A 13,351-nucleotide genomic window follows, 5' to 3' on the forward strand; every position below is an offset into this window, starting at 1 on the left:
ATATAATTGCATGTACAAAGCTTGTGTCTTCCATAATCATTTTCTGATCACTTCTCATTTTAATTACTTGTTTAATTTTTAAAAATCATTTCTCAATATTCTCATCACATTCAAGGTTCATATTTTATTCTTGTAAAATTACTAATTGTCCTTTCGAGTGTATTTTTTCCTCCCCGTGGATACGACATATAACTTGGTTACTACGCGACCGCAGTGTAACTAATTGGGCGACATCAATTTTTGGCGCCGTTGCCGGGGAGGTTTCTGCGCTACAAGAGGTTAGTATAGTAGTTTTATTTTTTTTTATTTTTTTTTGTCTCTCTTTATTTGTTTACATCAAAAAAAAAAAAAAAATTAGTTAATATAATATAATTTAGTTTTTTTTTTAAGTTATATATAAATTCAAAAAAAATCATTATATATTATTATTATTACTCTTTACTCTTTCAGTAAAAAAAAAAAAAAAAAAGCAAGTCCTTTTTTTTGTTTAGTTTATTTGTTAGTTGTATTTATTATTTTGCTATTATATTAGGGTGTTAGTTTTTTTTTTTTTTTTAACATTATTTTATTTTGTGTACTTTTTTTAGGATTAGCCATTTTTTATTTATTTTAGGTTAGTTGTAGACTTTTATCCTTTAGGCTAAAAAAAAAACAAAAAAACAAAAAAAAACCTTAAAACAAAAAAAAAATTGTGCATAAAATATTTTCATAAACTTTTTAGTGTAAACCCAATTGTGTAATGGTAAAAGTGGTACAAGCGAGATCATTCTGTCTAAGAAAGATTGGCTTTAAAGGTTTGTGATAGAGTACCCTACACTTTCTAGCAACTCCTTCGGGGAGTTCTAGTAAAAGTGTGGGACGAAGCGGTACCTTGGCAACCTTCCCAATCGGCCTGGGAATATCTTGTGTGAATACCCTTGCATTATTACATAGTTGTAATTTACATTATTTAACAAGTGAAAATACACACACAAAAAAAAAAAGTGAATGTCACGAAATAGAGACAAATTAGGGAGATTTGTAAAACAACAAATTGAAATTTTAGAAAACTCTCCTAAATCGTCTTCTTCCACTCGTTCTCATTCACCACCATCACCCATACTTCCTGCACTTCCAATGATGGCTCAACAACAGGAAATCCAACCAAGAACGCTACAGGATTATCTACATCCTACGCGTACGGCCACACCTTCATGCATAATGTATCCCATGAATATGCCAAACTTCGATTTCAAACCTGGCATGATTCAACTTTTACCAACCTTTCATGGTATGGAAAATGAGAGTCCATATGTGTATATTCAGGCCTTCGAAGAGGTGGTGGCCACATTCAACAACCAAGCTGACATCATTAACTTGGTGAGATTGAAGTTCTTTCCTTTCTCACTCAAGGATAAAGCCAAAAGCTGGTTGTATTCCTTAAGGCCAAGGTCTATTGGGACTTGGGACGAAATGACAAAAGCATTTTTCTCTAAATTTTTCCCACCCCATAAGACTAGCAGCCTTAAGAGGCAAATCTCTACCTTCACCCAAAAGGACCATGAAACGTTTCATCAGGTCTGGGAGAGGTTTAAGGATTTGATGGGCCAGTGCCCACATCATGGATACGAAAGTTGGCGTCTTGTCAGCTATTTCTACGACGGTCTCACAGCCGACAAAAGACAATTCGTACAAATGATGTGCAATGGCGACTTCCTACAGAAAGATCCCAAAGAAGCTTTGGAATATCTTGAAGAAATTTCTGAAAAATCATACACATGGAGTGCGCCAAGTCCTACAGACAAGCCACGAACAGCCGGAGTCTACCAATTGAAGGAGGAGGACAGTGTGAAAGCTCAACTTGAAGCTTTGAAAAAACAATTTGAGGCTTTCAAAACTCAAGAAGGTAAAGCACTCCAGATGGCTGCAAAAGTGGAAAAGCAAGAACCATGCTTCATTTGTGGAGGGACTGATCATCAACCACAAGAGTGCCCTAGTCTTAGTATGTTAAGGGGAGGAGATGAGGAACAGTGTAATGCCTTAGGGGATTACAAGAAGCCTTATAATGCCTACTCCAACACATACAATCCTGGTTGGCGTAACCATCCCAATTTCAATTGGAAGGATACAAGTCAAAATCAAGCATCTGGGAGCCAATGGAGGCCTGATCAACAAAAGAATTCTCTTGAGAGTTCCATGAAAATTCTCGCAGAATCCCAACTAGAGTTCAGGACTTATTTCACTCAGGTGATAGAGGAATTGAAGGACATAAAGATTCAAATAACAAAGTTAAATGATTCTTCAGTCATTCAAGAGCGTGGTAAGCTTCCCGCTCAGCCTCTAATCACTCCCAAAGGGCAACATATGGCACAAACCTCCGCTCCTTCAGAGTCTAATCTCAAAGGGGTTAATGCTATTACTACCCCGAAGTGGTCAAAGTACGGTATCACCATTACCTAAGACCACTAGTGTACCAATGCCCGCTCCAGATGCTGATGTGCCACAGAACCTTCCAGTAAAGGTGCCCTTTCCTCAGGCTTTGAAATCCACTGGAAAGGTACTGGAAAGTCATAGTGAGATCCTTGACTTTTTGACACAAGTTAAGGTTAACCTGCCATTACTTCATGTAATCAAGCAAGTACCGGCTTATGCCAAAGTTATCAAGGATCTATGCACTATCAAAAGGAAGCACCATGTCAAGAAAACTGCATTCTTGGCAGAACAAGCTAGTGCGGTGATCGACTGCAAGACACCGCTTAAATACAAAGATCCTGGTTGTCCCACCATTTCATGTCAAATAGGGGAACAGGAATTTGGCCAAGCCCTCCTGGACTTAGGTGCAAGTGTAAATCTCATGCCTTATTCCATATACTTGCAACTAGGCCTAGGAGAACTTAAGCCCACATCTGTGGTGCTACAATTAGCCGATCGATCAGTTAAGAAACCTCGGGGAATAGTTGAAGATGTCTTGATTCAAATTGATAAATTCTATTACCCTGTGGATTTTCTCATCTTGGACACTCAATCTGAAGTCAACTTAGAGTCCAAAATTCCCATCATTCTCGGACGACCATTCCTCGCAACAGCAAATGCACTCATCAATTGTAGGAATGGTCTCATGAAAATCTCTTTTGGGAACATGACTCTAGAGGTGAATGTTTTCAACATTGGTAAACAACCACCTGATAATGATGAGTGTTTCCAATCATTTACGATCGATACACTTATTTCGAAGAGGTGGGCTAATACACTTCCACTCATCTCAATGACCTCTTTGAAATTTCTGAGATTTCTGAGTCGGGTAATACTGAAATCAACCCTGAAGTCATCAATCAATTACCGACCAAAAGAACCATGTTTTGGAATCCAATCTTCGAGGGACTTCCTCAAGATAGGGAAACACCAAAACCATCCACTGTACAAGCTCCTCAACCAAACTTGGCTCAACTTCCTAAGGAACTTAAGCATGTCTTCTTGGGAGCAAACAACACTTTCCCTGTCATCATATCCTCCACCCTTAATGCAACTCAAGAGCAACAACTTATCAACGTGCTCACAGAGCAAAGAGGAGCAATTGGTTGGACGTTAGCTGACATTAAAGGGATTAGTCCCTTGATTTGCTCCCATCACATTAAATTGGAAGACGGGGCCATACCACGACGTGATCCTCAAAGGAGATTAAACCCACCAATGAAGGAAGTGGTAAAGACAGAAATCTTGAAGCTTCTGGATTACGGGATACTTTATCCTGTTGCTTACAGTAAGTGGGTTAGCCCAACTCAGGTTGTTCCCAAGAAATCGGGAGTAACAGTGGTACCAAATGATAAGGGAGAACTCATCCCTACCAAGGTCACAACAGGTTGGCGCATGTGCATTGATTATAGAAAATTAAATGCCGCCACCTGTAAAGACCATTTCCCACTTCCATTCATCGATCAAATCTTGGAACGTGTGGCAGGTCACCCTTTCTACAAATTTTCTCGATGGTTATTCGGGGTACTACCAAATCGAAATTGCTTTAAAAGATCGGGAAAAGACCACATTCACTTGTCCTTTTGGTACCTATGCCTTTCGGCGTATGCCATTTGGCTTTGTGTAATGCCCTGCCCACCTTCCGTACTGCATGATGAGTATCTTTAAGTGATATGATCGAGAATTGTATGGAAGTATATATGGATGATTTGAGTCTTTGGTGATTCATTTGAATCAAGCCTTCTCAATTTGGAAGCCGTGCTTAAACGATGCAAAGAGAAAGGCTTGGTACTCAACTCGGGAGAAGTGTCATTTCATGGTGCCATCCGGCATAGTCTTGGGGCATATTGTTTCACAACGAGGAATTGAGGTTGATCAATCCAAGATTGAACTCATATCAAAGCCGCCTTGCCCCCAAGACTATTAAGGATGTTCGATCCTTTCTTGGGCATCTTCGGATTCTATAGGAGGTTCATCCGAATTTTTCGACGATAGCTCGACCTTTGTCGAACCTCTTGGCAAAAGACGTGGTGTTTAATCGGACACCCAAGTGTGAGGAATCCTTCCAAACACTTGTCACCAAACTCACTTCTCGCCCCTATCATTCAACCAATTCGATTGGAACTTGCCATTCGAGATCATGTGTGATGCTAGCAATTACGCTATAGGGGCCGATCCTTGGTCAACGAAGGGAAGGGAAGCCCTTCGTCGTATACTATGCAAGTAGAACTCTTAATAGTGCTCAAATGAACTATTCTACTACCGAGAAAGAGTTGCTTGCCGTAGTATTCGCACTTGACAAGTTTCGTTCCTACCGGAGTCGGTTCCCCTATCACGGTCTTCACCGACCACTCGCTCTTAAGTACCTCCTTTCCAAAAAGGATGCTAAGGCACGCTTAATTAGGTGGATCCTTCACATGTTACGAATTTGACTTGACCATCAAGGATAAGAAAGGAGTTGAAAATGTGGTAGCGGACCACCTATCTCGTTTAGAGTTTTCTCGATTCCGCCGATGGCCCCGCTATCCAAGATGACTTCCCCGATGAACATCTACTACACCATCACTAAGTTACCATGGTACGCTCATATTGTTAATTACTTAGTGATTGGTGAGCTTAACGCTTCTGGAATGCACGGGATAAACGTAAATTTTTGGTCGAGGTCCGTAACTTTTTTTGCGATGATCCATATCTTTTCAAGGCACCGCCCGACCAAATTATGAGACGTTGCATTCCGAGATGATGAAATTTTTAGTGTCTTGAACTTTTGCCACAACGAAGCATGTGGTGGTCATTTTTCTATGAAAAGAGCCGCAAAAATCTTACGGTGTGGTTCTATACTGGCCCACTTTGTTCAAAGACACTAACAATATCTGTCGATCTTGTGAAAGGTGCCAGAAACTAGGTGCGCTATCCCGACGACACATGATGCCATTGAACCCAATGCTCGTAATAGAATATTCGACTGTTGGGGAATTGATTTTATGGGACCGTTCCCACCTTCTTCTACAGTTGCACTTTACATTCTCCTCGCCATAGACTATGTCTCCAAGTGGGTTGAAGCCGTGCCATGTCGAAATGCGATAACACAACCGTTTGTGAAATTCTTAAAAGAAAATGTGTTATCTCGTTTTGGCACACCACGAGCTATCATCGTTGATCAAGAGCACCCATTTACGCAACCACTCTTTTGAGCATTTGATGCAAAAGTATGGTGTACTTCACAAGGTTGCATTGCCTTATCACCCACAGACAAATGGCCAAGCTGAGTTAGCTAATCGTGAAATTAAGCAAATTTTAGAAAAGACGGTTAACCCTGACCGCAAAGATTGGTCCTCCCGACTTCTCGATGCTCTTTGGGCCTACCGCACTGCTTACAAAACTCAGCTAGGCATGTCTCCTTACAGACTAGTCTATGGCAAGGCCTGCCATCTCCCTGTTGAACTGGAACATAAAGCATACCGGCCGTAAAAAGCCTCAATTCTGATCTCAACGCAGCGGGCCTTAATCGTAAGCTTCAATTGTCAGAAATTGAGGAGCTACGGAATGATGCTTATGATAACTCTAGGATCTACAAGGCTAAATTAAAAGCGGCTCATGACAAGCAGATCTTGAGAAAAAAATTTGAGCCAAATCAGCGAGTGCATCTTTATGACACTCGCCTGCATATCCACCCTGGGAAACTGAGATCCCGGTGGACTGGGCCGTATATTGTAAAACCGCTGTCTTCCCGCGGTGTTGTTGAGGTCGAAGACCCAACCGATGGGAGAAAATTCAAAGTGAATGGCCAGAGACTGAAACACTACATAGAGAGGGTGCCCCAGCCTATCGAGGATATCCTCGTGGTCCGGTTTACCAGCCCTGAGTAGTGTTTCCCTGATCTTGTAGACAGGTTTGTTCTCTTTTTCCTTTTATCTTTGTCATCTTATTTTGTTATTTGTTATCATTTTTTTTGTTTTTCAGTTTTTATGTTTTTAGAGGATCAATATCGCTGCTATCCATGGTTGCTTGCTCTCGAGGTGTTCTCTTTCCCTATTCTTTTAATTTTTATATCTTTAGACATTGAGGACACTGTATTATTTTAGTTGGGGGTGGTGAGCATATTCAAGCATGTTTCTTAATTTTTGTCATATTAATATTTTCATGGTCAAATTTTTCAAAAATTACTCATTTATTCTTGTAAAATGTTATTTTCAAGCCAAATTTACTATCTTTGTTACTTAGAATTTTTCTAGAGTTATAAAATGCACATACCAAACTTTGTGGTAAGATGGGTGTTAGCACGTATTTGCTTAGAAACTTTGCCAAGTTTAAGTGTTCATATTTTTGTGAGTGGCGAGATTTGAGAAAACAACTTTTGAATTTTTATTGATTCTTAGACATGGTTATCATTATTTTGGATATGGTACTAGGGTTTTGATTGGATGTTGCTTTAAGGGATAATTTTTATAGACAAATCTTATTAAGGAGCCTTTTTGTAATTATTTTCTTTATGTGCAAAAAAAAAAAAAAAAAAAAACCAAGAGCAACATTTCCATCATTATATCCAACATGTTGCCTCTTGTTCAAAAAAAAAAATAAAAAAATGAAAAAAAAAAGTTTGTAGTATTTCATTTTTTTATTTTTTTTTGTTTTGGCTCTTAGAATAAATGTAAAAGATTGTCTATTTTTGTCCCGAAAAGCTGGTTTGTGGTACTCTTTATGGTGGTTGTCCAAATAATTCATAACCTATCTTCGTTTCAATGTTTATTCAAATGTTTGTCCTAAATTGATCTATCCAGTTCGAGTGCTCACTTTTCATTTTCCAACTCCATGAGTGAAATCCTTAGCCATGAATAAATACTTTCAAATACCTGTGAGGCTAATGGAGTTGAGACTTTCACTTAGTACATTTTTCGAAAGCATTTATGTGTTTTGGTTTGCGGTAAGAAGGTTCGGGTTTGGTGCACACACTCACAACTCTAGATTTATTCAAGGTAATTCTGTATAGTTCTTATTGGCTTGTTACTAATATTTTGCTTGAATATTTGTGCCATTTTTTTTTAAAACTTTTGACCAAGAAAATATTTTATTGACATTATTTTTGTTCGCTTGAATTGCTAGAGACTAGCAATAAGCTAGCTGGGGGTTGTGATTAAAGCTCAAATTTGTATATTTTAAGTATTTAATTGTATACATAAAATTAAGTTAATTAATTATTTTCACGATTTTAATTATAAAATTATTGTAGTTGGAAATATTTAATTTAATTTAATTTTTATGTTATTTTTGAGCAAAGTTGTGTAAATGAAAATTGTGGCAAGTCCAACAAAATAGGCCCAACTCCAATTATTTATCCATGCATTTATCTCTCTCCAATTAAGGATACATTAACTTGGACAATAGCTTCAACGAGCAACTACAATAAAATATTGGCCCATGATTCAATTCAAGGTGTGGACAACTTCTTTAATCAATTAATGGGCCTGCGTTTATGATGTTTTCACCAGCAACCAAAGCCCAATTGAAGAAGCAATCGTGTCTTTCTGTGAAGTTAGAACCACGTTAGTCAGTTTCACACGCCCAACATCCCAACTCTCCAGTTGTGACACACGTCTCCCACGTTTCCAATTTGCTCAGAAATAGAAGCCACTCTTCTCAATATTTTGTGGCATTTCACCCACTATATGGTACACGAAAATAGCAAGTATTGAGAGCATTTCATCACTATAAATAGACCCAAAGCTATTGAGAAAGCATCAGATTTTAGTAGTGTTATTATACCAAAATTTTATCTTTTCTTTATTTTACTTTATTAATTTTGGTGTAAAGACAATGCCTTTTCTAGGCTAATTTCTTTGGCAAGACTCAAGTGTAAGTTCATGTAATTTTTATTTTTCTAGTATATTGATTCTCTTTGTTCTTCATTTCCATATTTATTATATTAAATTTCTCTTCTTCTAAATTGCACTTTAAATTTAATAGTACCTTTTATATAAGTTCAGTCATGCTTTTCTTATGTAAGTTAGGCTATTAATTATTAGGGTGTTTATTATATTATATGATTTTTACTGCATTAGGTGGTATTTTGTCGATTTAAATTATATGATATGATAGTATTTTTAGAAGTAGTATTAATTTAATTAGAGAACATATTTTTCTAGTGGGCTTAATTATACACATTTTCCAACTATAATTAATGGTGTAGAATTATAGTTGAGGTTAAAGAATCAATTTTATTAGGAAAATATAATTGCATGTACAAAGCTTGTGTCTTCCATAATCATTTTCTGATCACTTCTCATTTTAATTACTTGTTTAATTTTTAAAAATCATTTCTCAATATTCTCATCACATTCAAGGTTCATATTTTATTCTTGTAAAATTACTAATTGTCCTTTTGAGTGTATTTTTCCTCCCTGTGGATACGACATATAGCCCGTTTACTACCGCGACCGCAGTGTAACTAATTGGGCGACATCATGTCACTATCTGGTTGGTCCACGTATATTGGGAAAAATCAGGGGCAACATTTACCCCCCAAGCCTTGTTTAATTGTGAAGTGAACAAGGCTTGCTTAGGTGCCTCCGGCTGGCTCCTCGGTTTCCTGGCACGTGCTTTGGGCGCGTGATGGCGTATTTAATGATCACCATTACTGCAGCGATTCACTTTTTGCAGGCGTCGATTCGTTTCTTGTCCATTAATTGATACGTCGCATTAATGGGTGTCAGACGGACACTCAAGCGTTTCCACCGTCTTGATGACGATCCAATCCAACCGTTGGATCCTGGGAATTCGAATCGTGTGCCTTCCCAACCGTTCGATTAGTAGCTGATCACAGCTGTTTCACATGTGTTTTGGCCTATAAAAGCCACCCTTCTTACTTCATTAGTTTACTTTCAGAATTTCACCAAATTTTCTTAAGTTTTCCAGAGAGAAAAAGAAACCCTCGAACAAAAACCCTCAAACACCATAGATTTCTTACTTATCTTCCTTCGCCGCTGCCAATCAATTCTTTACCGACGATCAACAACAACGCTCAGTTCTCAAGCTTTATGTAAGTTCTTCGCATCTTGTACTTTAGTTTACTGTTTGTGTACATCACATGCTTTACTGTTCATCTGCTTTTTCTGGGTTTGATGTTTGAGTTTCTGGGAATTTCTGTTTTGAGCTTTTGTGTAACGCATTATGTTCCTCCTTCGTGGTGTTCGAGTTACTTCTTTTCTTCGTATTTTTAGTCGAGGACCCATCTTTTTCTCACATAATGACATTCAAGGGTTTAGAGTAGACTTTGTCTTCTCGATTTTTATCCCTTTTCGTTTACTTATTCGTATTGTCGCCATCTGTGGGATTCTTGCACCCGACTCTTGTCAAGGAAAACATTCTGGGCCTTTCTTTTTGACAAGTGTCCGGAGGGGGCCTCTTTCCAGCGGTTAGGGGACCCCCATTCCGTTTTCTGAATTAGGATTTGGTTTGGGGCCTGACTGCTGGATTTTTTCAATCTTTTTCAGAACCAAAATGTCTGCATCCGGTTCCAAGTCTTCAAAGAAAGGGGGGAAGCGTCTGGCCACCATGGAAGAAGTTATGAAGGGTCCGGTGGCCCAAGAAGGGCATAGGTCCCGCGCCAATGGGTGGGAAGCGGCCGAGCTTCACTCCACCTTAACTTGCCCTCACCAGCTGGAACATATCGTGGTGGTGGCAGGTATCAAGCCTGCGACCTCCGGGACCTACCACCGGCCGCCCTGGGACGCGGAGACGCCCAACCACAACTACGGGGGCTTTGGAGCCTGGAGCCAAATGCACTTGATGGCCGGGGCCATGCTTCCCCTTCAAGATTACTTTATTAATTTTCTTGTATTTGTCGGCCTCGCGCCATACCAACTCATTCCCCAAGCTTACCGCCTACTTTCAGGCTTATTTATTTTTTACTCTGCTCGGGGCTGGGGCTCTCCCAGTCCGGCAGAGATTTTGTATTTTTACGAACTCGTTTCTGTCCCTAAAAAGGGAGATAAGTTTAAGGACGGTTTTTACGGTTTTCGGGCCCATCCTTTGAATGAGGGCCCGGTCCCTTTTAACTACCAGAAGCATGTGAAGGAATACCGTCACCGTTTCTTCTTCTCCTCCGGGTTCTAGGCTGTGGAGCATCCGGAGCTTCTCACGGAGTGGGTTAGGATCCCTCCTTATGCGCGGACTGAACCTACTCAGCTTTTTCTCCAACAGGCTAAGACCTTCGCCACATATGACAAGAAGGCCCTCGACGTCGGGGAGTTGGTCACGACAGAGCACTGTCGGAAGGCCAAGCTGATCTTGGGGCATCAGTCGGTGGACGACTCCAACCTTTCTAAAGTCGTCTGTCCTAATGTGAGGGCTCCGGTCGCAGAGAAGGTATTCCGGGATGACATCATCGCCACGGCAGAGGATAAGTACCAGAAGTACCTCTTCAAGAGGGAGCAGGAGCGGGCTTATAATAAGGCCCAGGTGACCACCGGAAGGGCCCTTCGTATTGGAGCTCCGGTGGAGCAGAGGACCCCCAGACCAAAGCCCGTGGTCCCGGTACCGAATACGGGGGCTCCTGATGCCAGCACTTCGGGTTCTGGTAAGTCTCCTTTAATGATACATTATGTCCCTTCCGTCCGTGAGTATGCTAGCCTTAGGCCTATAGGGTTTGATGAACGTCTCCATAGGTTTAGGATGCCTTCCACTCGGTGGGGGAATCATGCCAAGGAGTATTATTTCTCCCACTTAGACGATTATTTAGGTCGGTCCCGGATGGGTTTTGGACCTCCAGTGCCCGTTCCCTTGGACTCTTCAGCCTATCTATCTTCTAGCTGGTTCCGTCCCTCGGACAACTATCTTGGGGATGATGCAGCCAATGTTAAGATTCGGGACTTTGCTAGGGCTGAATTAGGGAGTCAGGGTAGGACTAGCTTGATTGCCTTTTTGTTAAGTGTATGCTGTTTTCACAGGTGTTCTAACACTTAACCTTTTCTCTTGTTGCAGCAGCCGTATCCATGGATGAAATCTTGGCCACTCTTGCTGGAGCCCATAGTCCTGGTGCTTCCCCTCCTCCTACTTCTTCTCAGTTGGCCACTCCCGGGAGGGCTTCCTCCAGTGCCCCTCCGAGCACTATTGACTTAGTGGACGAGGAGGAGGTACTTCTTGAGGAAGCTGAAGAAGGTGAAGAAGAGCAAGAGATTGCTCTTGTGCGCAAGCGCAAGGGCAAGATGGTAGAAGAGGAGCCTTCTAAACGCCCCCGAAGGGTGGACACTCCGGCCCCGAGTCATGACTCCGGGATCCCCTCCGAGGCGGAGGAATACACAGTGCCTCTCAACATTGTGTTGACTCCGAAACCTAGAGACGAGGAGAGGCAGAATCTTCGGATAGCCAAGCACAACTATGCCCTTGATGAATACACCCGGGGGCATGCCGAAGTGGAGGCCTTGAAGAAGGTCCTACGGGAGGAGCAGCAAAACGTCCTCAATGCGGAGGACTTCCGAAATCTGTGGGACCTGAATATGAATCCGCTGACGGACTGGTTTCATCGCTTCCTGGGGCCTACCTTGGCTGCTTTTGCCGCGGAGATGACCAGCGAGTATGTCTCTCATATGACTCAATTCCCGCCCAAACGGTACGCTGCTTGTGCATCCTTAAACTCCGTCTACCAAGTTCAAGATATCAGCAACGCCATGACCGCGGTAAGTACTTGATTCACTTCTTTCCTCAATATTTTGTCTAAGGCATTTAATCTCACTCTTGTCTCCTTTTTTAGATTTCTACGGAGACCAGCCGCCTCTCCAAGACCATCGTCAATCGTGGCTTTGTCCTGTCCGAATTTGGGGGCATAGACGAGGTCGTGAGGATTCTACGGGACCTGTTCGCTGAGAGGAGGGCGATCCAAGAGGAGGCTGAGCGAAAGGAGGCCCTCGCTAAGGCGAAGCTCAAAGAGGAGGCCAAACAGAGGGAAGCCCAGGCGGAGGCGATGCTCCGAGAGGAGGTCCTGTGGAGGGATAGGCTGGAGGCGAGGCACCGAAAGGCGATGAGGGCGGAGGGCGAGGCCACTGCCAAGGCCAAGCGCGAGCTTCGGGAGGCTAAGGAGACCATAGACGAGATGGCCGCCAAGGTGAGGTCCTTAGAGGAGTTGCACCAGGCGGACTTGCAGTCCAGGAATAACTTGGCCGTGGAGATGAAGGAGCTAAAGGACTTCAGAGATCAAGCCTTAAAGAAGGCTAAATGAGATGAGCTCCTGTCTCCCGTCTCCTGTAGCCGCTATGTCAAGCGTTTCGACGACGACGTCTATATGGCCTGGCAGACAAACAACCAAAACATCAAGCTCGACTTCTATCCCAAGCCTGAGGAGGCTATTGCTAAATTTCGGGAGAAGAAGAAGAAACTTGATGCCATGCTTGAGGCGAAGTTGGGGCCTCGCCTTCCTCCTCGCGCTGACTAGGCCGCGGAATCCAGCCCAATTTGCCAAGATTATCTTTAATTAAGTAGCTGCTTTATTTTCCAAGGGGAGACAATTATCTATGGCCTGTCCCCGGGCCCCTTGTATTGTATATATTACTATATTATATTTTTTTTGACCTCCCCTTAGGGCTAGGATTTTTATATATATATATGATCCTTTTTTTATGCATATTTCTCTTTTGGACCTGCCCTTTGGGTCAGGATATTTCTTTTTGACTTTGTTTTTACTTTGAGCCTGTTTTATATCTGTCCGTGCGGTATGCCTTAGTACCCGCCTGAGTGACATGAAAATTTTGTTTTTAAGACACTCAATTTTATTATAAAATTTAGAGGTTGCATACATTTGGACGGTACAAATTCTTTAAACAAGGAGTAAGTCAATTTATTTGAGCTATTGGTAATATTTCCGGAGGTGGTCAGCGTTCCAGGCCCTAGGCACAATGGTTCCATCCAT

The 13,351-nt window shown here is 41.6% G+C and overlaps 1 protein-coding gene and 1 non-coding gene across 2 annotated transcripts; one reads left to right on the forward strand and one right to left on the reverse strand.

The window, feature by feature from the left end:
* The first annotated feature begins 987 nt into the window (after positions 1–987).
* Positions 988–2,439, forward strand: LOC133031348 (uncharacterized). The gene has a single exon (XM_061104833.1). It carries the CDS (start codon positions 988–990, stop codon positions 2,437–2,439), a length of 1,452 nt encoding a protein of 483 aa, XP_060960816.1.
* Positions 1,501–1,607, reverse strand: LOC115703315 (small nucleolar RNA R71). The gene has a single exon (XR_004009090.2). It is a non-coding gene; the product is annotated as a small nucleolar RNA R71 (small nucleolar RNA).
* Positions 2,440–13,351: the final 10,912 nt, after the last annotated feature.

This window comes from Cannabis sativa, chromosome 9 (assembly GCF_029168945.1).
Source record: "Cannabis sativa cultivar Pink pepper isolate KNU-18-1 chromosome 9, ASM2916894v1, whole genome shotgun sequence".
NCBI lineage: Eukaryota > Viridiplantae > Streptophyta > Magnoliopsida > Rosales > Cannabaceae > Cannabis > Cannabis sativa.

Bases quoted from the DNA above. Each gene is read 5' to 3' on its own strand.
- LOC133031348 (XM_061104833.1), top strand. From the start codon at position 988: ATGTCACGAAATAGAGACAAATTAGGGAGATTTGTAAAACAACAAATT.